At 41.6% G+C, this 24,389-nt stretch overlaps 1 protein-coding gene across 1 annotated transcript in view; it reads right to left on the reverse strand.

Annotated features, from left to right (window-relative positions):
- The window catches only part of SND1 (staphylococcal nuclease and tudor domain containing 1), a 439,366-nt gene that overhangs the window by 193,296 nt on the left and 221,681 nt on the right, over window positions 1-24,389 (reverse strand). Inside the window, exon 13 of the mRNA XM_006090488.3 lies at window positions 9,997-10,107. Coding sequence (XP_006090550.1) covers window positions 9,997-10,107 — 111 coding nt within the window. The remainder of the gene's footprint in view (window positions 1-9,996; window positions 10,108-24,389) is intronic.

The following is a 24,389-nucleotide window of genomic DNA, read 5'->3' on the forward strand; positions in this document are numbered from 1 at the left end:
CTGGCGGGCCGCCATCTTTAGTCGCTTTCAGTCTTCACTTCGCCCGCATATGCAAATTAACCCCCATCTTTGTTGAGTTAATTTGCATACTCATCTGATTGGCTGGTGGGCGTAGCAGAGTTACACCAATTTGCATGTTTCTCTTTTATTAGTGTAGATGCCCACCCACTCACACTTCCAAAAAAAGTGCGAGAAAATTTTGCAGTCTCTCCCCCGCAAACAAAACTAAATGAACACTTCCCTATGTTAATTTTTTTACATTATTTTAATAGCTGCACATAAATCCATCATATGGATACAAGTTTCATAATTTACTCAACTGTCTATTGCTAGATATTTATGTGAATATAATACTCCTAATATTATAAATAATGCCATGAGGTATAACTTTTAAATAAACTGTTGGGTGCCTCACTAATTACCCCTCAGGATAAATTCTCAGAAGTCCAAGTGTGTCACAGGACAGCAAAGCACTATTGTTTTCCATTTCCAGATAGACAGAACACGCCTTGCTTCATGGATTCTATTTGTGGATAACTCTTTAATTTAGGTGCTCCTTCCTCATGCCACTCAGATATCCACTTACATTTCCACTCTTACACAATTATATTTGCAATTTTTCACTTGCTCCTTCAAATCCCCATTAGACTATTTGGGTTTTTTTTGTTTTTTATCACAATGCACCTGATAATGTATTTGTTACTGTAACAGAGAAAATGTTAATGCCTCTTTTTCACTGAGCGAAAAGCAGCAGGCTTTTTGGTTGGAGAATGGTTTTCCCAATGTGCGCTACATTTACTGGGACCTGCTGGGAAAGATTCAATGCCATCCACCTGAGACCTAGATCTCTGAACTTGATGCAGACAGAGGCAAAATGAATGGGAAGCACTCCATCTCAACTTCTGGGCCCAGAGCTGCAGAGGGGAGTTGGGGCAGCTTAGGATAAAACAGACATGCAAGAAATGTAGATGCAAAAAATAATGCAATTCAAAGAAAGCTATGAAGTGGATCTCCCCTTCACCAGTAGCTATAAAATTCTGTTCATGCATTGATGTATCAGTGATTAATTGTTCAAACTATAGTCCTCCTGAGAGATTTCCAAGGCTTAGAGTAAAGCAGGATAGTGGCATCTGTGATACTTAGCCTTCGGACCACTCAGCCACCTCACACTGCAGACGAGCCAAATCAAGCAAGCACAGCAACCCTCAAGCACTGGTAAAGGCTCCTCTAAAGGAACTGAAAAGAGCCATGAATGCAGAGTATGAGGAAGGGGACAGAGACAAGACTCAAAGGGAATAAAGAGCTGTTTGACTAACTTGGTGGGAACAGGATGCTGTAACTACAGGGAAGGCAAATCCAAAGCCTGTCATTCCATGCCTTGCTCTCTATTACTTACAAACATGATTATAATTCACATTGCAATAAGATCATTAAGTTGTCACAGAAGGACACATATTTTGATTTGTTTCATGGTAGTCAGGAATTGTTTAGGGCAGTGGTTCTCAGATTTCAGGGTGCACCAGGATCACCTGAAGGATGTGTTAAAAGAGACTGCTGAAACTCAAGTCCAGAATTTCTGGTTCAGTAAGTCTGGGGTGGGGGGAGTTTTGGAGGAACCTTAGAATTCGCATTTCTAACAAGTTCCAGGTGCCATTAACATTGCTGGTCTGAGGACCATACTTTGAGAATGACTTGGTTTAGGGAGTCAAGTTATAAGACATTCAAAAGAGTCAATAGTCAAGTGTTATCACTCCATTGTTACAAATTATTTTGGATTAAAATTATATTCCCAGTATGATCATCTTCAAATGTATTTTGAAATACACATTGAAACTTCAAATATTTAGGAGTTGTGTGAAAGAAGCAAGAGCCATTTAGCCAAGAGAACAGTGAGATGGAAGAGAATAGACAAACGGTTCTGGATAAATGATCACGGCTGACCTGGGATGGGATGGGATGGGATTGGGTGGAGGGAGGCCGACAAACCCAATTATCTAGGATGATATTCTAGAATGACTTCCTCCAAACTAATATAACAAGTTCAGATTAATGACTACAGAAAAGAGTGGACAGAGATATCTATTTCTTACTATGAGTTCATTATTTGACCATGAGCTGACAGAACCACTCACAGCTTTGTATATAAAAAAGAAAAAAAACTAATAGGTTCCAACTTTATCCCAAACCCCTCACACTAGTCATCAAGGTGAGTCTCACAGCTTGAGTTCTTTCAGCAGGAACTGGGGGTAGCACAGGAAGGGAAGGGTAACATGAAGAGTGAACAGATCCTCTGAATATCCTGAAGGAGAAAACTATTTGGAAATGGAGACATTATACAGCTCTCTAGAAGTGGCCATTTGTGCTGCCTTAAATGCAGATTGATTACTGCTATTTGGATGTTGAGTGCATCATCTTTTCTGAGGAAAGGGAAAAGCTCAATTTCCCCACATTCAGCTGTGTCGTCAAATCACTTCCCTACACCAGTTCTTTTAATGCATTTTCCTGTTATCACAGACTCTTGCAATAGCTTATCTACCCTACACCCCAACAGCGAAGCCCCACACACTGACACGTGCTGCATAACATTAGCAACCTCATGACCATGACACCTAACTGCAAGTTCAAAATGTAGTGGGGTGTGCACTCTGGGGTTAAAGAAGAAGGGAAGCCGTCAGGATATTGACGAGAAAGAACAGCCCCCTTCCTTTGCACTGGCTTCCAGCGTGCACTGGCATGATGCAATGCTACTGCTGAACAGGACAGAAGAACACTGGCCCAACTCCAGCTTTCGATGAAGCTTGGGCTAAAAATCCAACCGTTCCCTGGAGGTAGAGGAATCTGCGATTATGCAGAGGAGAGAGAAAAACTTCAATCCAAGCTCTGTTTTTAACAGTATTCGGTAGGATCTGGTTTGAAACAATAATAAATTTCATTTGTTGAGGTCATTAGATTGAAAGTGAGAACTCTTGGATTATTTAAAGCTGTGTCATTGAACTATTGAGAAGATAAGAACAGAGGCTGAATAGAAGAGCTGAATTTCAGAGACATGCTCTCACGGGAAAATTTAATAAAAGAGATGGAATAAAAAAGATGTACGGCAGGCAGTATTATTAACACAGAGGGAGAAAGAGGAGGGGCTCAGAAAACAGGTAAGAAAATAGAAGAAATAGGAAAAATAGCAATATCTAGAGGCACTATTGAAGTTATTTAATGTCTGTCTCTCTGAGATTGCGTGCTTTGCAAGGCTTGAGTCCATTACCTTTTTTTTCACCACTATTATCCCCAATGCCTGGGCCCCAGGATACACTCATGGAAATGAGAAGAAAGAAAAGAAAAAAATGAAAAGCCATCACATGCAAAATAAACTGGCCTTGCACAACTGCTCCCCATAGAGGAATGATTTGTTTTCTTGGAGAACTGGTTAACTCCTGTAATCTATACACGGTGATAGGATATATTAGATCTAAAATTTTAAAACACACTCAAATTCAACACCAGTTTCCTCACTGGATTGGTATGCAGATGAAACTTGCTTCTTATTAAGATATTTAACAAATCAGGACTGTCAAACCAGAAGTACCGAGCTCTTCCATTTTTCCATTTAAGTATCCTAAAGTCAAAGTTTTTAACTTTGCAACAGAAAGTGCGGGTGGAAGAAAGTCTTCACATTACATTCAAAACCGATACTGTAAATGTCAGTTAGATTATAGATACCGAGAGGAAGGATTCTATCAAAAAGTGTTGTACTTTTAAAGCACAGGGTGTGTTTTTTCCACCTATTGAAATTTTGAGGGAAAAATTTCTATAAATCAGAAAAAATGGGAGCTGCTGTGGCTAAATAAAGAATGGGAGGCCAAGAGCACTTCTTTCCCAGTGGTACTGAAAGCACTTCAGTGCAAATGCAACACACAGTCACAAGTCACTGCTACAAAGGCATGGAAATTACATCACCACGGGAGATTCTTACTTACAACAATTTGATAAGACTTTAATCAAGGACTGGTGTTGATGGGGATTGGAGATGCAGAAGTCAGCAAGGCAGGAGCACTAGTTGGTTTTTATTTTTTAAAGAAAGGGGGTGTTGCCCTAGCAGGTTTGGCTCAGTGGAGAGAGTGTCGGCCTGCAGACGGGGTCCCAGCTTCAATTCTGATCAAGGACACATGCCTGGGTTTTGGACAAGATCCCCACTGGGGGGCTTGCAGGAGGCAGCCAATCAATGATTCTCTCTAATCATTGATGTTTCTCTCTCTCTCTCTCCATTCCTCTCTGAAATCAATAAAAATATATTTTCCCCCAAAAAAAGAAAAAAAGAAAGGAGGTGTTGCAAGGTTTGCTCAATCAGAAAACAGCCCCTGGAGGGCGTAGGAAGAGAAGGAGCTAAGGCAGAGCTGAGAGCGGCAAGCTCATGCTTGCTTCTCAAAGATGGAAGACAACATCACAGTTTTCTTAATCTGCAGTATGCTGGGCCAGAAATAGAAAATACATGAGAGAGAGTCTAGCCTGCCCTTTTCTCTTCTTAGGAGATAACCCTAGACTCATTATGCACATCCAGAATGAATCAAAATTCATTTAAATTGGCTCAGACACCAGCCTGTTCAAAACAATTACTTTCCCACAGTCAAACTGGGGCATCATTTTCTGTTTTGAATATATATCTTAATATCACAAAATCTTAGCATTAAGAGGTGCCTTAAAGAAATAAAGCCCCCGCCTTGGGCAGCTTGGCTCAGTCATTAGAGTGTCAGCCCGAGAAGGGTTCAATTCCTGGTCAAGGGCATGTACCTCGGTTACAGGTTCAACCCCCTGTCCTGGTCAGGGCTCAAGCGTGAAGCAACCAATAGATGTGTCTCTCTCACGTCAATGTTTTTTTTCTCTCTCTCTCCACTCCCTTCCACTCTCTCTAAAAATAAATGGAAAAAATATCCTACTCCTCCGGTCAGGATTACAAAAAAAGAAAGAAAGAAAGCCCTAGCCCTGGCTGGTGACACTCAGTTGGTTGGGCATCGTCATGTGCATCAAAGGTTGCAGGTGTAATTCCTGGTCAGGGCACATGCCTGGGATGTGGGATCAATCCCCAGTAGGAGGTGTGCAAGAGGCAGCCGATAGATGTTCCGCTCCCACACTGATGTTTCCTTCTCTCTCCCGCTCCCTCTCCCTTCCCCTCTCTCTAAATATCAATAAAAAGTCTTAAAAATAAAATAAAGAAAGCCCCAACTTCTGAACTAACAGAAACGTCTGGGTTTTGCTGCAATGAGTGGCAGAGGCTAACAGTTTCTAGGAGATCTTAAAGTATGACATTTTAAGAAGAATGTACACAGATAAAATATTCTCCAGGTATGGATGTCCAAGGAAAACAAGGCACACAGCCAGGCTTTGATCTAATTCCAAGCATCACCAGCTCATTTTCAGTGTCCATAACAAGCTCAACAAAAGCCAACTTGGAAGACCTCTGGAATACTAAGGAAATTCACATTCTAGCCTGTTTAAAATCATATGGATGTGTTATACCAAGTATACAGGATAGAGTACATAAACACCTTAGAAAATAAGAAGGGCCCCAATAATGACTCAGTAGCTTGGAAATCCCTCAGAAGAATATGGAGATGCTCTGAAGGAGTCAAAAGCTTGCCTTCAGTTGAGACCACTCATCAAGACTAGAAATGCAGCAGGCCAGCCGACTGAGACATACTGAAATTAACCGAGAATTGGAAATGTTGGAAAATCAATGTGGAGAATGAAAAATTAGCATGGTGCAGAATGGAAATGATGTGTCGCACCACCAAAGGAGCCCAAATGATGTCCCCAAAAAGAAGCAGCAAGATGAGGAGTATCACCAAGAAATGTGGATCAGCTTCTACTCAGTTCTTTCTATTAAAAATCAGAAGGACACACACTAGAGCTCTCAGAATCCTGGACAAAGTCAAGGGCTTTCAATGGAGCCCAGGAGAGTGCATACAAAAATGCCAAACCTTATCTTGCCAGAACACAGGTAATGAGGGAGGAGGTAGCTGATAATAGACAACTGAACTAGAAAAGAAGGTCTGCATGTTGCGAACTACGGGTTTATTTAGCCTTTAAACGAAAAAAGATGTGGCTTCCTCTAAACAGGCTAGAACAGGGGTGGGCAAACTTTTTGACTAGAGGGCCACAATGGGTTCTTAAACTGGACCGGAGGGCCGGAACAAAAGCATGGATGGAGTGTTTGTGTGAACTAATATAAATTCAAAGTAAACATCATTACATAAAAGGGTACGGTCTTTTTTTTTTTTTTTTTTTAGTTTTATTCATTTCAAACGGGCCGGATCCAGCCCGCGGGCCGTAGTTTGCCCACGGCTGGGCTAGAATGTGCATTTGAGGCATAATGAGGGTTTCCCAGAAGCAGACAGACATTTGTCTGAAGGAGCCTGGAAGGGTCAGCAAACTGAACAGAGCTCCTGAGGTGGTCTGAGCGTGTTTCTGGCAGGCAGGTGAATATGCTTGAAAGCAGCAGGCAAGCTAGAAATTGGTATTCTTGTTCTTCTTTGGTTTCACCTGGTCTCCCAATGGGTGCATAAGGCAACACTCCCTGAGCTCCCATCAGATGATCTGAGAAAAGTTGGCAGATCACACCACCCCCCTCTGCAGAGGAAGCAGCAGCTGCAGAGCCCTGAGGAAGCTCATCAGCTCCTGGGCAGGCAGGTCCGTTGACTCGAGAAGTCAGACGAGTTAACAGGCTGCCCTTTCCCCATAGCGTACAATGTTTCTCTAAAAGGTCTAATGGCCAAGCAATGCTGTGGAAAGTAAAGTTAATAGAAGAGCACTGTGCACCGTGCTGATATCACTGGTGATAACCAGAGAGAAAAACAGGGATCCAGGAGTCAGAAACAAAGAAACGTGTTGGAATTAACACCCTTGGTGGGGGAGGGCCTAACAAACCACTTTTTACTGAATGAATCCCAGGATGAACGATATGAATACAGCAGATGCTATTCATTTGGCCTCTGCTCACGCTTTAGACACAGTACCTCAAGAAATTTTACTTGGGAAATTAATTCAAATTAGCTTGGTTCAGCATGTAATCACTGAAGATTAAAAAGTGGCTGAAGGATGATAAACAACAGACAGTTAAGTGAGAGTCCACACACTAAGAGACTTGGGGTCAACATCGAAGCCATTCTTGTCAGGGGTTCTACTCAGGGCCCGGGAAGGCGTAAACAACTCTCAGGTGAGATCTGCAGAGGATGTTAAGCTGGGAACAGAGGAAGCCCACTGACAGGGGCATAAAATTACAAGGCAGAGTTCAACTGAAAAAAAAAAAGTTAATCTATCTTGGGGAAAAGGACCCTAAACTCCCATAATATTCCATAGACAGGCAGGGTAAGGGGCAGAAGCAGCATGGAAAAAGAGCTCTGACATGCTGTAACGTGACAGAAGCAAGTAAGAATGCTAAGGGAACACGAGGTGTGTGTCATGGAGAATGGAGCGCTGCATACTGCAGGCAAACAAAAATAAAGCAGAGCATCAGAAAATAGCTGATCTTGAAGTGAGGCCAACTTTATCATTTAAAAGGTGGGGGGGGGGGTACATTCTGCACTGAAGAAATGTTTTAATGGCTACAAAACCACCATTCTTATCTGGCAGGTGTTCCGGTCTTTCTCAGATCTTAAGTCGTCTCCCTGGGGGTTAGCATCTAGAAGGTGGCTCTGGGCTGGCTGCTGTTCTGAGGCTCATTGACAATACTGCCCCAAAGGAAAACTCACAGTTCAGGCTGGCCATTTCTCCTCAATCTTGACGAGGTCTGCACTGCCTTAGAGCAATGCCTCACAGGCTTGGGGAAGTAGTCAATTTCTCTCCGTTTACTCAACCTGCAATAGTGCACTGACCCTGAAGCCAGTTTTTCCACCATCCATCTGAAAGCAATGGCTCAACACAATTATCTCCAGGCAGCTCACTGCTTTAGCAGGCAGGCACCTTGTTACATTCCTTCAGCTCAAAATGGGTACTGGACTAAAGAGGCTCTTTTCTTCTTAAAACCTAAAACCTAAGAAATTCACTCTCTATGCAAACTCATTAAACATGACAGTACAACACAGCTACTTCAAACAGCATAGTAGGAGAGCTTGTGTGGCTTCACTTTCCAGAGCAGCTATGCAAAGGACTTTCATGCTCACCTGCTGATGAGAATTAAGTCTTCACTGTGGCAGAGTAAACCAGGGTAGAAAACAGGCTTCTCTGGGAATGCATAACCTGTTTTTCAAGTTACCACCAGACCAAGCTGAGCTCACCCAGCACAGATTCACCACCCCAAATCCCACCTTAACTATCTACACTAATAAAAGAGAAACATGCAAATTGGTGTCACTTCGCTATGCCCACCAGCCAATCAGGATGAGTAATCAAATTAACCCAACAAAGATGGTGGTTAATTTGCATATGCAGGCACGGAGCAAAGACTGAAGACGACTGAAGACTGAAGAGGCTTGCCTTCTCTGCTGTGGTCGGAGTGGAGAAGCCTCCAGGCTTGCCTTCTCCGCTGCGGCCGGAGTGAAGGCCTGGGTCCCGGGTGCCGGAGGAAAACCAGTGCCAGCAGCCAGGGGAAGGAACGCCTATTGCATGAATCTCTTTGTGCAATGGGCCTCTAGTAGTCTAATGATTGTCCATTTTCTAGAGTAACTAGATCATCAAATAGTACTTAAGAGATGTGAAGCCACATTTCCCACTATGGGTTCTTTCAGCCCAGTTGACTTAGTGATAACATGGGCAGGGAGAGAAAAATGAGGAAGCGAGGAAGAATGAGAGAAACACCATTGATGGATTCTCTATCATATTATTTTATAGCTGCCATTAACGAGCCTTAAATGAACAAAGATACTGGTATTTTCACTGAACTTTTTGTGCACAAGAATCAGGTCCTAGACTGAGCCCATTGGGGAAAATCCATAAGAAAGAATCCAAAAAGCTGCAGCAGTTTGACTGGCTGATTTCTGAGCTGACATTCTGTGTGACCTTCTACAGATGCTCTATCCATCAGGATGTGACATGGTATGAGAGGTAAATGTCACATATCAGGGCAACGTTCTGGGCCAAAGAGCAAGAGAAGTGATCTCAATGACAAAGTCTTAAGTATAAATAACAATATGACCAAACTCACTCCTCCTCTAACTATAGAGCATGACCTGGCAATTACCAAACTTCTAAAACTAAAGTACAAGGCCCCAGAAAAATGGCCGAGTGAGGCAAGCACCTGCATCACTATTTGAAATAGTGGATGTATTTTGGTCGAGTCCAAGCAGGCTGCTGAGCTATCCAAGTCAGCTCAGCAATAGGAGCCCAGATCTTGCTCTGTTTCCTGGGAAGTCTGGGAATCACTCAACAACCAGCACCACCCAGTGACAGCCGTCTCAGCGAGTAAAAGCCTTGAAGAATGTCGCTGGTAGGAAATATTGCTGAGCAGAATGCATGTCCTTGGGGCAACCAGCCACAGGGATGAAGGACAAACGTAAAATGTCACAGGGCTTCTCAAACGCTCTCCTGCCAACTGTCAGAAGTGTGAAAGCAAAACTCATTTCCTAATAAATGTTTTCATTTCCTTTGTACATGACAAAAGGTCTGGAGGTGTTAATGGGAGGGGCTAGGGAGCAGAGGCCTCTGGAGGTAAGAACCAGAGGCAAATGTCCTGCACACGTAAGCAGGGCTTCACTGTTCGTCCCGGGGAATGAAGACAGTACAGTGATGACAACAGCATCTTATGCAGTACTTGATCTCCATAGAAAGATCGTCTCTAATATATCTCTATTACACAGATTTAAAAAACTGAGGTCCAAGTGTACTTAATCAAGATTAGACAGCAAGTTCGAAGTGTGCCCCTTTTCTTTTCATGGGGGAAAACTGGAATAAAAGAATATAGGCTTTCTCAGCATATTATTTCCCATAACATTCTGCCCAGGGTTAGGCAGGAAATTGGGAAAGAAAAAAGGGGCCATGGATCCCAATGCGTTTAATAATTATTCATCTCACCTGGCCTCTGCGGCAAGCAGCTCGTCATAGTGAGAGGATCTCTGATCGTCATCCTGCCGGTATCTGATCACCGTGGCTAGACCTTTGCTGACAAGGGCCTCGGCAATGTTTCTGCAACAGAAAAGATAGGTCAGTGAGCACCGGAGGTGCATATGGGGCTCAGTCAACAGAAATAATAACAGTTCGCACCTGGAGGTCTTAACGTGTCCTGGCAGAAGGAGGAGAAGCCAAGGATTTTAAGACCAATGAGCTGCTAAGCTAGAAATCCAAATAAAAGATGGAATAAAGTTCCCCAGCTCAGCACTTTTTGGCTAGTACAGTCAGATGCTATATCAATCAGTACATAAAAACAAGCAGAGAATATCTATAAGAAGCCCACATTAGGCCAGCCTTTCTACAGAATGTTATCAATAAGCTACTACCTTCAAGAAAAGTCTGCTTTAAAACATCAGATAAACAGATAAAAAATAAAAACACATAAAAGCATGACCTAAATTTCTCAAAATCTCTTCTCTAGCCTACCCTATAACTAGCAAATGTCTTATTCCAGTTTGGCAGTGTTAGAAACACTGGTCTAACATAACAGTCGGTGCTTCCCTTCTCATCAGAACTCCTGACCGTGGCTCTCCCACCCAAAGGGGCGTGCAGAAGGTGAGTCTATGAGTGAATTGGGTAGGGATGGGGAGGAAGGTACTGGGGGTGGGATAAAAGTTCTTCATAGAAAATGGGGGAACAAATAAAATCTGAGATGACCAGCTGTGGAATAATATTCCGAGTGGTCCGTTTAGGACGAAAGAACATGCAGATTAGAATCCTTCTTAAATCAGTTCTCAATGGTGTTCAATCTTCTTCCCTTTGCTAGAATTAGAAAGAGGTCCTACTCTAAGTGACTTATATCCACTAACTAGAGAAGAGTGCACTGGACATGACTCGCAGACAACTAATGAAGCCTATCTGCATGGTTCTTCCGCATGCTGGAAAGAACCTTGATGCGAAGCACTCACTCTACAAAAACAAATTTTCAAAAATTACCTGTAGCAAGTACTGGAATCCAAGAGGCATGAAGTTATTGGGGCAGACTGGTGGTTATGTCTTTCTTTGTGTCTGTCATAATTACATGAAAGGTCCCACTCAAACCATCTGGTGAGCTGCCCTTTAGGGAGGGGGTATGCTAAGCAATAGGCGACTGTACCATATGCTATGATTTAGGGTTGTTTGGAAATGTAGTTAACTCTTAACAAACTGAGGTTCCTAGAGACTCAGATTTGGAGATGCTGGGAGCTGAACTAAACATTTTATGTGCATGTTTAATCCACTTAAAGAAGGATTCTCTTCATCAAAACCCAGGAAATTACTGTTTTAAAAGATGAAGAAAAAAATAATGTGTGCAGAAGAGAAAGGAGGAAAAGATGCTGTGGCCGATTCCCCTCTGCTGCCTGTTTATCTACTGCCAGCACGATATTAATATCTCCTAACCACCACGGAATTAGCACTTCTCAAATCCACTCCCACAAAGAGGCTGCTTTGCTGGCCACCCTGTCTCCTGAGTCACCGCATAAGCATGCTGGCAAACGCTGTCATTATCACAGAGTTGGGTTTGGCAGCATGGAGAATGCCAACAGCCCCAAGTCCACAGCTGTAGATGTTGATATACGGTGAGAATTTAACTCAGGGTGTCACCATGAAGCCCCAAGTGGGCAGGAGAGGGGCTCCCTTGTAACACGCTGAGAGGTCTGAGGATTGGAAATGCCAGAAGAACAAAGACGTATTTGTTGCTGCATTTTGAATTGCTGCGCATTGACATTTTACAGTCAATACATGGGGTCTGGAGGAGAGAGTTGGAATGACAAAGCAGGCAAGAAAAAATTCAACACAAACAAGCTTCTATCTGAAAAAGCGAGAGAACACTAAGCAAAACAGCACAAATGTTTAATGATCCACTCCTGTTAATGCTGCTCAAATCAATTCACAGAATTACTGAGTACCTGCGTGGCCAGCCGAGCACCAAGGGCACAAGCATTCCTTATGCCTGCTGCCCTCTGTATCCTGTCAGCAATGTCCACAAGTCGGCGAAGGCCTCAGATTCCCAACTCCACACCCTGCCCACTACCCTCCTCTTCTTTCTCTCGGAAGCCTAGAGTGTAAGCCATATTCTCTTAGCTTCATGTCTCTAATTACAGATTTCTCCTGGAGGAACAGTTGTGGTGCTGCTGCTTAGCAGTAAGGAGAGTAAAAACACATGAAATAATAATAACCACCATCATTACTGGGATGAGCCAGGCATGAGAATCATGTCATGTGTGTTTTCTTCTTGGTGTGTGCTCCCTTGTGATACTCCTCAGTGTCTATCTTCCTTCTAAATTATGAGGTCGGAGAGGGCAAGAGTCTCCTTGTTCTTGCTTAGTAACACAGGGACTAGACCACACTTGGCATAAAGGAGACAGTAAATATTTCTGGATGAAAAATTTAGCTTATTTAGGATAATTTTTCACTGTGGTAAAAATCACAGCACATTCTTATAATTTTATTTTAATACAACCCGAAACTCGAGATACTCTTGAAAATGTCAGAAAAACACCCAATCATTTCGGAGAGGCAGCACTGGAACATTATTTATTATCCTAAGCATATATTAGCCAAGCTTGCTGAGAACAGAATTAACGACAAAAGCTTTCTACATATGCCTTACCAGCTTTTGTCTTTCTCCTCTCCATTATCTAGGACTTAGAATTAAAGGGAATGAAAGGGAGAGAGAGAAAATGGAATTAGCCTAGTCTATGTACTTGACTCTCTCATTCATTTCTTTTGGCTGCTAATGAAAGGTCAAGAGATTCAGCCCCGCCCCGCCCCCAAAGATGGTTCAGAAACCGACACTGCTGTGTTGATCATTTGCCCAGTAAGAAAAGAGAACATTAAATTACGTGCCATGACATTATGTCGCTTTAGACAAATTTATAAGTTCTGCTTTCTTGAGTGTATCAGTAATTCTACTCCAATTACACATGTCTGGCTCAAATGGATAATTCACAATCAGCATACAAAAAGGACACTACGAACAGCCTGAGAATTAGTGCTGGGATTGAGTTGCTTCTCCAAACTAAAAGAGAAATTTAGGTTCTATTAAAAGTGAACACTTTCCATTAGACATGACCAGATATCCTTGATACAAACACAACCAACACACAGATTTTCTCCAAAGATCTGTACTAGTTGAAATCTTCCCCTCCCACTTGTTTCAACAGCAAGTAGGTGGTTTAATGAGCACATACTTTCCAATAATAAGATACCTCTGAAACCGTGGGGTCCTAATATTCTGCCAACTTGGAGAAAAGGTGTTCTATGTCCATACTCGAGAATACAGTTATTTAAATAGATTTCATTTACAGGAGATTATAATTGTTTTATCACATTTTTGGCAGTCTTCTCCATCCACAATCCCCCCACCCCAATCAAAACTTACAGAAAAGTTGCACATACTGTATGAAGAACAGACCCTCCATCTTTGAACCATGTAAGAGTAAGTAACTGACCAGGTGTACCATCACCCCCAAATATTTTAGTGTTCATTTCCTACACACTAGGATATTTTCCTGTATTATAATAATAATAAAAAAACAATGAATAGAATAGGATATCAACAAGAACACAATATTATCAGAATCAGTGTTACATTTAGACGTCATGTCTCCTTAGTCTGGAACACTTCCTCAGTCTTTCTTACAATGCGTGGCTTGACACTTGGAAGAGCATAGGCCAATTACTTCTGTGTCCGATGCAGATTATGCATCATTGGAGGCAACACACAGAAGATATGCTGTACTGTTCCCTAAGCCCCCTATGAAATGATCTATAATTTACCACTGATGTCCACTTTAATCACTTGATCAGGATGGTGTCTACCAGGCTTCTCCACTGTAGTTACTCCTTTTCCTCTTTATAATTATAGGAGACACTTTAAGCTATGTAATTTTCAGCCCTCAAACTCGCAAGTTAGTCATTTATTTATTTGAGCAGTATAAACTCATGGAATCTCATTTTATTCAAAGGGTTATAATCTACTACTATCATTATTTATTCTGATGCTGAAATTGTTCCCAATCTGGCTAGTGAAAACTGGCTCAGTGGGCTTCTGTGCCCTATGGACATGCCCCGATCATTCTTTGAGCATGTCCTGCTTTCCAGGACAACAACATATCCGGACTTATCTTGTGCTGTTTTCTGTAACTCTGAAATTAGCCAATTATCTAGTAGCCTACATTTACATCATTATTTCTAAATATTTATTTCTAATACTATTGGAAACCATGTGTGACAGTCATGAAAATGTGCCTCTCAGATTTCTCACTGCAGGAAGCATTTCTCAGTGACAGTCCCAGCTGCTATGCTCGGAACCACGGCTATGCTTTCCACCAGCCATTGCCAGCCAAAGACTGAGCACAGACAGCAGAGACACTGATGCAGGCCTATTGCTGAGACTTTGGACTCCTCTGATGGGCAACTTTGGCTTGCGGACTCCTTGTCAGCTTGGCAGAAACTCTTAGAATTAACTGCCCTACAGCTTAGATTTTTCCAGTTCGACCTTCCTTCTTTCCCTCCCTCCTCTCCACAGGGCTAAGGCCCACAGTGCAGTCTGATGGCTCTCCCAGCCTCATCCGGATCCCTGAGAAGAGTCTTCCCCAATTAAACTCTTGCACTGCACATCTAGTCCCATCTCGGCATCAGCTTCTTAGAAAACCTGAAACAATATATCATGAATTAACACAGATATCTATAATCCCAACCCAATATTACAGGGCTCATTGTAGTTTTCTTCCTTTCCATATTTATACCTCCCTTCTCTGACTGTGAGAAACCTGGCTTACATTACCCTTAATGTTTTACTTATAAGAAAAATCTCCCTTTATATACTTATACACTTACTTGCTCACTCATACATACTCTGACTTCCTTGATTTAGTACCTAACAATAGAGCTAATTTAAGAGGAATACACTACTTAATAAAAAAAAGGACCTGGGTTAAATGGATAAGTATTTTAAAAGAGTGGGCATAGGGAATAATAACACACACACACCCACACACACACACACCCTTCATTCTCCATCTGAATAAGGATAACAGGTAATTCTCAATGGTTCTGTCTCACAGATCTCTATCTAGCTGTTTGAACTTAACATTTGCCACTTAAAAACCATCTACATTTTATCAGTCACTGAGGTGTCCATGGAGATTATAAAAGCAGAATATTTTCCTTAAGGCAAGCATACATGTGGGCACATATTCAGAACAAAGCAAGCCCATAAAGAAATGCCTCTACAATGTATTTTAGTCAAGGCTAAAGGAAAGGGGTGACAGATAATTAACAGCTCAATTCATTCATAACAGTTGCATTAGCAATAGCAGAGGTACATATCTCAGTATGTGCACAAAAATACACACACTCCCCATACAATTTCTTTATAATAATTTCAAGGTCCTGTGGTCAAATTTCATAAACAGCAGAAAATGCATCCCATGGCTATTTACTATGAGATAACCCAGATCCAACAAGACATCAGGCACATAGCTTGGGCCTCCGTCATCTGTGAACCTCAAACTCCAGGATCTTGTGCTGGAAAACTGCCTTTTCATACGGCCTGTACCTTCCCCACAGGGACAGACTTTCTCACAAGTCCTGAGATGGAGATCACCAGCCGGCAGAGTTCCAGTACTGATTTCTAACCTACCAGGTGGCTCACCTCACTGCTCCTCAGCTTAACAGGGATGCTCTGCTGTGGGCTGAGCCACAGGGGAGCTTCACTATGCTGACATCCTTCTCTGCCACTAGGTCAGAGACAAGCAAGGAGGAAGAGGTCACCACAGGACTTGATAAGGAGGTAGACTAGAAAAGTAATTTCTTCCGAATATTAGGTCCACTTTTACTCATGTCTATGGAAAACGTGGCCTTTCCACTCTAACTGATACTAAAGAAGTGGGGAAATGACAGCCTACGGGCCCCAGAGCCTTCCTTCGCTACCGGCTCACAAGACCTCTATACCCATGCTCTTTGAGGCAGGAACTGGACAATTTCAGGCTTGAGTTAGACTTGGCTTTGGTAAAGCCAGCAAAAGGAGAAAGTGAACTTCTAGATTAGTGGTTCTCAACCTTCCTAATGCCACTACCCTTTAATACAGATCCTCATGTTGTGGTGACCCCCAATTTCATTGTTACAAATTGAACATAATTAAAGCATAGTGATTAATCACAAAAACAATACATAATTATTTATGTGTTTTCCGATGGTCTTAGGCGATCCCTGTGAAAGGGTAGTTCGACCCCCAAAGGGGTCGCGACCCACAGGTTGAGAACCGCTGTTCTAGATGAAAGGGATCTGCAGCCAATGGGCAACAAACAAGTATCTTTATTAAATTGCTGTTTTTCAAACAGGCCTCAAATTAGAAAAAAGTCCTACAGAGCAACATGTAGCTTCCAAAAGCTTGTATGATGACACCTCTAGGGGTCACATGTGACCTCTCCCACTTAGTGTCTTTGTGCTCCAGTGACTGAATTCCCATGAATCTGAAAATGATGATTTACCCTCTTTTTTTTTCTTAAAATGTATCAAGGAGGTGCTTCCCACATAACCAAGTGGCATATGTAGACCAGATTCTGTTTTAGAAGCATTAATAATTAGAAACAGCTGAGGTAGCACAACATCCTTTATAGACTTACCAAATATCTTTCCTACTGTCTTCTCTATTTTTTCATTTCTCCCTTGAACTAATGTAAAATTCTAAAAATAACTAAAATCATTTTTGGGGGTCTTCTTACTCTTATCTGCTTCTTTATCTGTTTAGTAAGTCCCATCAACAGGACAGCCACCAGAGGATCTGCACAGTGGCTAGGGACTTTCGCAGAATGCATGACATTGAAAACAAAGAGGAAGATTCAAATGCCTAGATGTTCCCAGCCAGGCTCTAGAACAGGGGTGGGCAAACTTTTTGACACAATGGGTTCTTAAACTGGACCGGAAGGCCAGAACAAAAGCATGGATGGAGTGTTTGTGTGAACTAATATAAATTCAAAGTAAACATCATTGCATAAAAGGGTATGGTCTTTTTTTTTTTTTTTAGTTTTATTCATTTCAAAAGGGCCGGATCTGGCCCGCGGGCTGTAGTCTGCCCATGGCTGCTCTAGAAACTAGGGTAAAACGGGGCTGGGGGTAGGGTGGGGGGTAGGGGGTGGCGGATATGATTATCAAGGACTGTATAAGGCACATGCAGTCTTAGGGCAGCACATCCTTGTTCCAGGCTCTGAGAGCCAGAGGTAATTGCTTTTAACACTCCACCAACCCAGCTGTGGCAATACTGAACATAAGATATAGCATGACCTACAGCGAAGCAGGACCACAGAAAGCCAGACTCAAGAATGGGCAAGTATGGAATGGGACTTAACTGAATGGCCTTAGAAGCAGATCAAGCAAAAAAGCACTCCTCAGAACAAAAATGTCTAATAAGTTTTAGTTCATGTTTAATGAGCACTTAAAATATGCACAAGTCCTAAACACAACTGTTCTTTTCATGAGAGCATTTTCCAGAGACTAAAGTTGAGATATGAAAATCAAGAACTCTTGGGAACAAGACTCTAGCCTTTTTGTATTATAATGAATCCCAATCCTTCCTCCTGGTGGAGAGGGGGATGTGGAAAGAAAACAATTAAGCTTGATATGGATATAGTCTAAGCAACCCCAAAGGATGCATGGTTAGAATGGAACCCAAGGAGACCCATAAACAACCCTGGCAGGAAGGAAAGAAAGGAGGGAGAAAGAAAGAAATGGAGGAAAGGAGAAAGGGAAGAGAAAGGAAAGGAGAAGGAAAAGAAAGAAAAAGTCATTCCATGAAAAAATTATTGCTTTGTACAAAGTTAAATCCTTGAACCCCTAGAGCAGCAGTCGCCAACCGGTGGTCCGTGAGGTCCAAAAGGTTGGCAACCGCTGCCCTAGAGCACATACTCTTCCAAACTTCACTATAAAGAAGAGGCTTACTCCTGAGCACTGACAAAAACTTCCCTAGCTTCAGAGGCCATGTCCCACTGCGCACCAACAGTAACCTTCCGTTTGGAAGAAAAGAAATAAAACCAAAGATACCTGGGGACCAGGGTTTTAAAAGTGGGTGATGAAGAGATGTCACTTCATACTCAACCTGCCAAGAAAAGCTAATTCTCTACTCCAAGGCAGCTCTGGGCCATATCACACCCATTACCTTATTTCCACTCATGCCTACACAAGGGTGTACCTACCACCCTTGATCTCCTGAAAGAAAAACTAACAGACAAGAAAATAAGACAGAAATATAGAGCCCCTCTTATCTGCAGGGGACATGTCCCAAGACCCCCAGTGGATACCTGAAACCAGGGACAGTACTGAAGCCTGTATGTCCTTTTTTCTTCCTCTACATAAATATCTGTGATAAAGTTTAAGTGATAAATTAGGCATAGTACGTGGTTAACAACAATAACTAATGGCAAAACATAATGATTATAACAATACACTATAACAAAAGTTATGTGAATGTGGTGACTCATTTCAGGGGCCCCTGGAACTGTCTCCTGCAGTCTCAATGCTTTCCGGTGCCGCACACTGCTATCAAGCAGAACCCGCTCGCTGGCCATGTCTCCCACCCATGGATTTAATGCCTTTTCCATCTTGACTAAGCATTCCTTTATCATGCACCATGGCCGTTAACTTTAGGAGGTGCACCAGCAAAACTAGCACAGATTTATTTTTCCTTCTTCACACTTTTAGTAATAGAAGATCCGTTCTTACTGTTGATCTTAGCAAACTCAGCACACAATTTTTTTTTTCTTATTAAGTGAGAACTTTCACCTTTTCATTTAAAGAAAGCACTTTATGGCTTCTCTTTGCCATATCCAAATAGCTAGCATCACTACTCTTGCACTTTCGGGCCATTATTAAAAAAAAATAAAAGTTACTTGAACACGAGCACAGTGGATCTGATAACCCAAATGGCTATTAGCTGGTCAATGTGCAGGTAGCAAACACAGCATGAAGATGCCAGACAAAAGGATGATTCATATCCCAGGAGGGATGGAGCAGGACAGCGTGAGATTTCACCAGGCTACTCACAACAGCCCGTAAGGTAAAGCTTAGGAATTGTTAATATTTAAGGACTATTGTTGACAGGAGGTAACTGAAACCGAGGAGTGAAACTGTAAAAAAGGGGGACTACTGTACTTGGAGGAGGCAGAATTAAATTCACTTCATAACTCTAGCTAACGGAGAGAATGGTGTTGAAAATATGGGTCGAAGTGATTTAGAGAAGGAGGGGGGAGAAGCTTAACACCAAATAGCTCTATCAAACAGTTATGATTACTAAATAGACAATTTTATTCTGCCCCTAGGATTTCTGCAGTACTGTAATCTTATTGCCACCTCTTATATGATATTTTCATTTATTCAGCAATATCGTGGTGATGGCTTTATAAGACAAAGAAAACTGGAATTGTACTCTATTATGCCAGCTCCTCTCTGAGTATCACTGCATTTCCAAGTCAGCAAAATATCTGAGGAAGTTAGGACAATGATGAAGCTTGGCTATATATATGAGGGGCACATTAAATGTAAGTGGCAATAAAACAACATCACCTTCAAATATCTAATATTTTCCCCAATCTCCAATCCTCAAAGTAAGACAGAAGCAAAACAGTGAAGAAAAAAAGGTCTGTTTCATGGACAAACTACAAGGACTTATCTATCTGAATCTCCCTTATACAATAGGGAGATACTATAACCAACAAGAAAGGCTCTACAATATGTACCCAAGTGACACTCCCTCTATTAGACAGACATGTTCCCAGAAGGAGACCAATAGATCTTCCGAAAACAATGAAGGTAATCAATTAAATACTGACTCTAGCTTGAAGAAAGTAAACTGTTAGCCAAACTGGTCAACTCATTGCTAAATACGCCACACAGTTCCAGTTCCAACTATTTGCAGGACATGTGATTTTGTATGATTCATCATCATGTAAAACTTGGCATTTCAAAAATAAAACAGTTCTCTAGAATAAGCTCTTCTGAAGCCTACCAAATCAGCTCATTCTCCTAACATCTCTTGCTAGGACCAGCATACTCCCAGTCACCCAGACCTGATGTCTTTCTCACTCCCATATAAAATTAGTTGTCAAAACTTTGAATTCAAATCCCCTACATATGTTTCCTATTCCGTTCCTTCTCTTTACCCCAGTTGTGGCTCCCACGAACGCTCACCTGTACCACGTACTGCAGCCTCCATTATCTGCTTTCCTTGCAATGCTGATCAATTTCAAACACTGCCAGTTTCATCCTCATAAACCCCAGCCCGGGTCTGACAAATATTCCTCATTGTCAAACCCACCAGGGGCACAAAAAACTTGTTAGAAAATTTTAATACAAAGACAACATGAAGTTACCAAATATGCAATGAAGATGAAGGAGGGGAAGGAGAGGAGGAGGAGACAGAGGTGGAAAGGAGGAGAGAGGGAGGAAGAGAAGCAGGGAGGAGAGGTTTAGGGTTAGAAGGAAACGGACTGGGGAAAAGGGAGGAAGATGAACATTTTTTTAGCAATATCCTAAATGCTTTACATTTATGAAACCACTTCGGTGTCGGGTGAATTTCCCGCCAAAATATAAGATGGCGCGTTAAAATGCCTATATCTTTTGAAGTATGGGTTCGATTGAAATGAAATATTTGGTAATACGCAGTTACAATCGGCCCGAGTTTACACGTTTCCCGCACTCCACCGCAAATCTATATGAACCGAGTTTAAGACGGCGAGGAAGATGAACATTTTTTTAGCAATATCCTAAATGCTTTACATTTATGAAACTATTTAATGGTCACAAAATCCTGATGAGCCCTAGCTGGTTTGGCTCAGTGGATACAGCGTCAGCCTGTGGACTGAAGGGTCCCGGATTCAATTCTGATCAAGGTCACATGCCCCGGTTGCAGGCTTGGTCCCCAGTAGGGGGTGTGCAGGAGTCAGTCTATCAGTGATTCTTCCTCATCATTGATGTTTCTATCTCTCTTTCCCTGTCCCTTCCACTCTGAAATCAATAAAAATATATATTTTTTAAAAATCCTGATGAAGTCAGAGTTTTTATCATTCCTGTTTTACAGATGAGAAAGCTGAGAAACAGACAGGTTATAAAACTTGAGACAGAACTATAACCAACAAGAAAGGCTATGCATAGAGACATGGCACTTCGTCGATAAAAAGGATCTTGCTAAAAATCCTATCCAACCCCTAAGCTGTAAACATCTGATAACAGAACTATTTCTTTGATTTTCACTCAATAATTTCAGCTTTAATGAAGATCTACTGGGTGTCTACTATAGGACAGGCACTTCAGCACACATTAACCTAACCCTCCGAGCAATACAACAGTGGTAAGTATATGGTAATTCTATATAGTCACAAGAAAGAGTAAACAGTTTTAGATTTGCCTCGATTAGAAGCCAGTGGTTTTTTTTTAATTCTAAGTCCATTTTTCTTGAGACTAAGTGCCATAAATTACAAGGTAACAGACTATAAAAGGCATTCTACAATGGAACCTTCATATGTCTCCCTAACTCTATTCCATTAAATGCCTTTCAATCTTCTGCTTTAGTCCAACCAGTCAACTTAGCTACCAACCACGCCCTGCATTGTCTGCATCACTATGCCTGTGGCAGCACCACTCATCCGGCACTTGCCTTGTAGTGCTGTACATTATTATCTTCCTTTGTGTACATAATCGTGTCTTCCCAACTAGATCATATTCCCTACTGGTCCACAAAGAGCCAAACACTTAGTAGGCAGGCACTCAATAAATATTTATTGGCTAGCTGATTGATTTCACTCTCTGAGTTCCCAGGAGGTTCTATGGGCTGTTGGATGAAAACAAAGTAATAACTGACTGAGTCATAGAATTTTTTAGCAGAAAGAGTCCACAGAGATGAAATAATCCAAAACTTTCCATATATAAATGATGACAGAAAGAAACCCTGAAAATTTTTACATGAGCTGTCTAAAGAAACACAGAGACTAACACCATCACAATGGGCATCTCAGATCCTCTGATTCTCATCCTATTTCCTGTTATTATGCCACTGTCCTTTTAAGAGTCTATAAAATAGGAATAAATACATTCTGCACATAAATTATCCAAGATGCCGTTAATACATTAAAAATTTATCAGCTCATTAAAAATAGTCTATCCATATCATATTATAAATTTGATCACTCTAATACTAATAATGCTAGCTAAAATATATATTAAACATTTAATTATAATAATTTGCTTGCCTTTTGCGGATTCAGAGGACTTTTTCTGGGAGAGAGGGAAGAAATGATTTGAAAAAGTCTGACTGCTTTTTCTCTATATATTCTAATACAAGGTGGAAATGTTCATTGTGTTACAGAAGGCCAGAGAAAAACCAAGCCACGCTTAGAGAAAGAGAGTTACATTTTAATTATGATTATGCACAGGCCCAGAGAAAAATATGTCTTTCAATTTCTGAGCCCCCCAACATGGAGGCAACCCTCTTTATTTATACTTTTTCCAGTCCTTTGTCTCCCAAATTTGGAATGAGAATTCCGGACCTTCTGAGAAAGAAGGCTGCATGCTGGGAAGGGGCCATGAGACCATATCTCAAGGCCTGGTCCAGTGGCAGTACTGACAACTCTGTCTGGGGCATAGTTTACGGCCTCTCTGGAATGGGAGTAGTCTTATTTTCCTTAATATTTAAGCAAGCAGGCATTTACAGAAGCCAAAATAGCAGGGTTAAAATTTCAAACAGCAGTTTTTATATAAGATGGATACTTCAATTGTAGACATAAAGTATGTTTTCTTCGTTCCTTATTTCCTATTCTCTTCTTTCCTTTGAGAAATCAACAATTTACAAAAGAGCAGTGTAAAGAGCATGGATACTGGTATGAGGTGAAAACATCCTCACACATTCCTCCCTCAGTAATAGTGGAAGGAATGCACTGACCATCATCCCCAACACCTCAATAGTCACTGACCTAGGAGAGCCATTGACTGTAGTCATTCCTTACTTTTGTACATCAGGTGGCTTTACATGTGTTTGAAAGCCAAATATTCACATGTTTTACAGTGACTGTGAGTAAGAGACAATTGCCACCCCCCTTTCTACCTGGGTAATTTTACATTGTTGGATATTTCTCATCTACGCCGTGGAAGATGAAAATCATTAGATGCTCACCCTTGCCCCTGTCCCTGACAGCCAGTGCAGACACACTGACAGTGGCTCTGCCAATTAGATGCTCCTGCTCTCAGAGGGAAGCAAAGGAGGGGGGCAGTCAGAATTCATGTAGAGTGGTATCTCCCCTGAGGCAGGGCTCATGCAGGTGATGGGGTCCTTAGGCTGTGCCTGGTAAAGACAATGATTCTGCTTCCTGCTTCTTGGCCCTTTGGAGCTGCCCTGGTCCCCATCTATTTTCCAAGTCTGATACTCTGTCCTTAGATCAGTTCTCTCATAACTTCCCAATTTATCTTCCTCTTTAGGACAATCAGGCTTGTTTATGTTCAAAACATCTTAAAGATTTATGAGGCTGTATTCTTAAAGTCCCTAAACATGGGTTACAGAGGTCACAGTTTCCTTTAAACCAGGAAACCTGGGAGCGCAGGCCTAGGGTGAGAGGTAGATGCCACAGTAAAGCTTCCAGAAGTCTATAGGTCCAGCAAAGGCCATACAGAGTGTTCTCTTTCCAGAGTACCATTGTATTACCCAAATAGCACAGGGTCCAGGGCAGATGGACCTTTTGCTTAGGAACTTGGAATAGAATAAGTGGGGAAAATTCTTTTCTTGACCTATCACCTCACTACTAACCGAGTGAGGAATTATTACAGTGTGATCTCTATCTAAACACCTGTTGCTCAATGAGGTTCCATAACCAACCTGTAACCCAATAGTTTCGGCCATCTTGCTAAGTGGAAGCAGAAGTGCAGAAGATGAACAGTGAAGTGGGAATGGCTTTGAGGATTTTGCCACGGAGTTAAGAATAAGAGCCAGTTTAGGGATCTCAATGATCATATTAAAGTGTGGTGTATATAAAGGGTGAATTATCTTAAAGTCAAGAAAACATGTATTTATGTTTTTACAAAGATCCTACTATATTCAGGTATAGGGATCAATTACAGGTGCTTATAAGAATGAATGAAAAGGTAAGTGTGAAGTAGGTTTATTATTAGTAAAAGAGATTTTCCTAGTTATGTCATTTGAGTTTCTAAGCATAAATGATGCCCAACTACAGTATACTCATTTTATTACTGGAAAAAAACAAACCAGAGGCAGTAAACTGCTTACCAGTTATAACAATTCCGTATCTTGAGGTACAGAAACATAAAATAAA

This window comes from Myotis lucifugus, unplaced genomic scaffold (assembly GCF_000147115.1).
Source record: "Myotis lucifugus unplaced genomic scaffold, Myoluc2.0 scaffold_73, whole genome shotgun sequence".
In the NCBI taxonomy this organism is placed as follows: Eukaryota; Metazoa; Chordata; class Mammalia; order Chiroptera; family Vespertilionidae; genus Myotis; species Myotis lucifugus.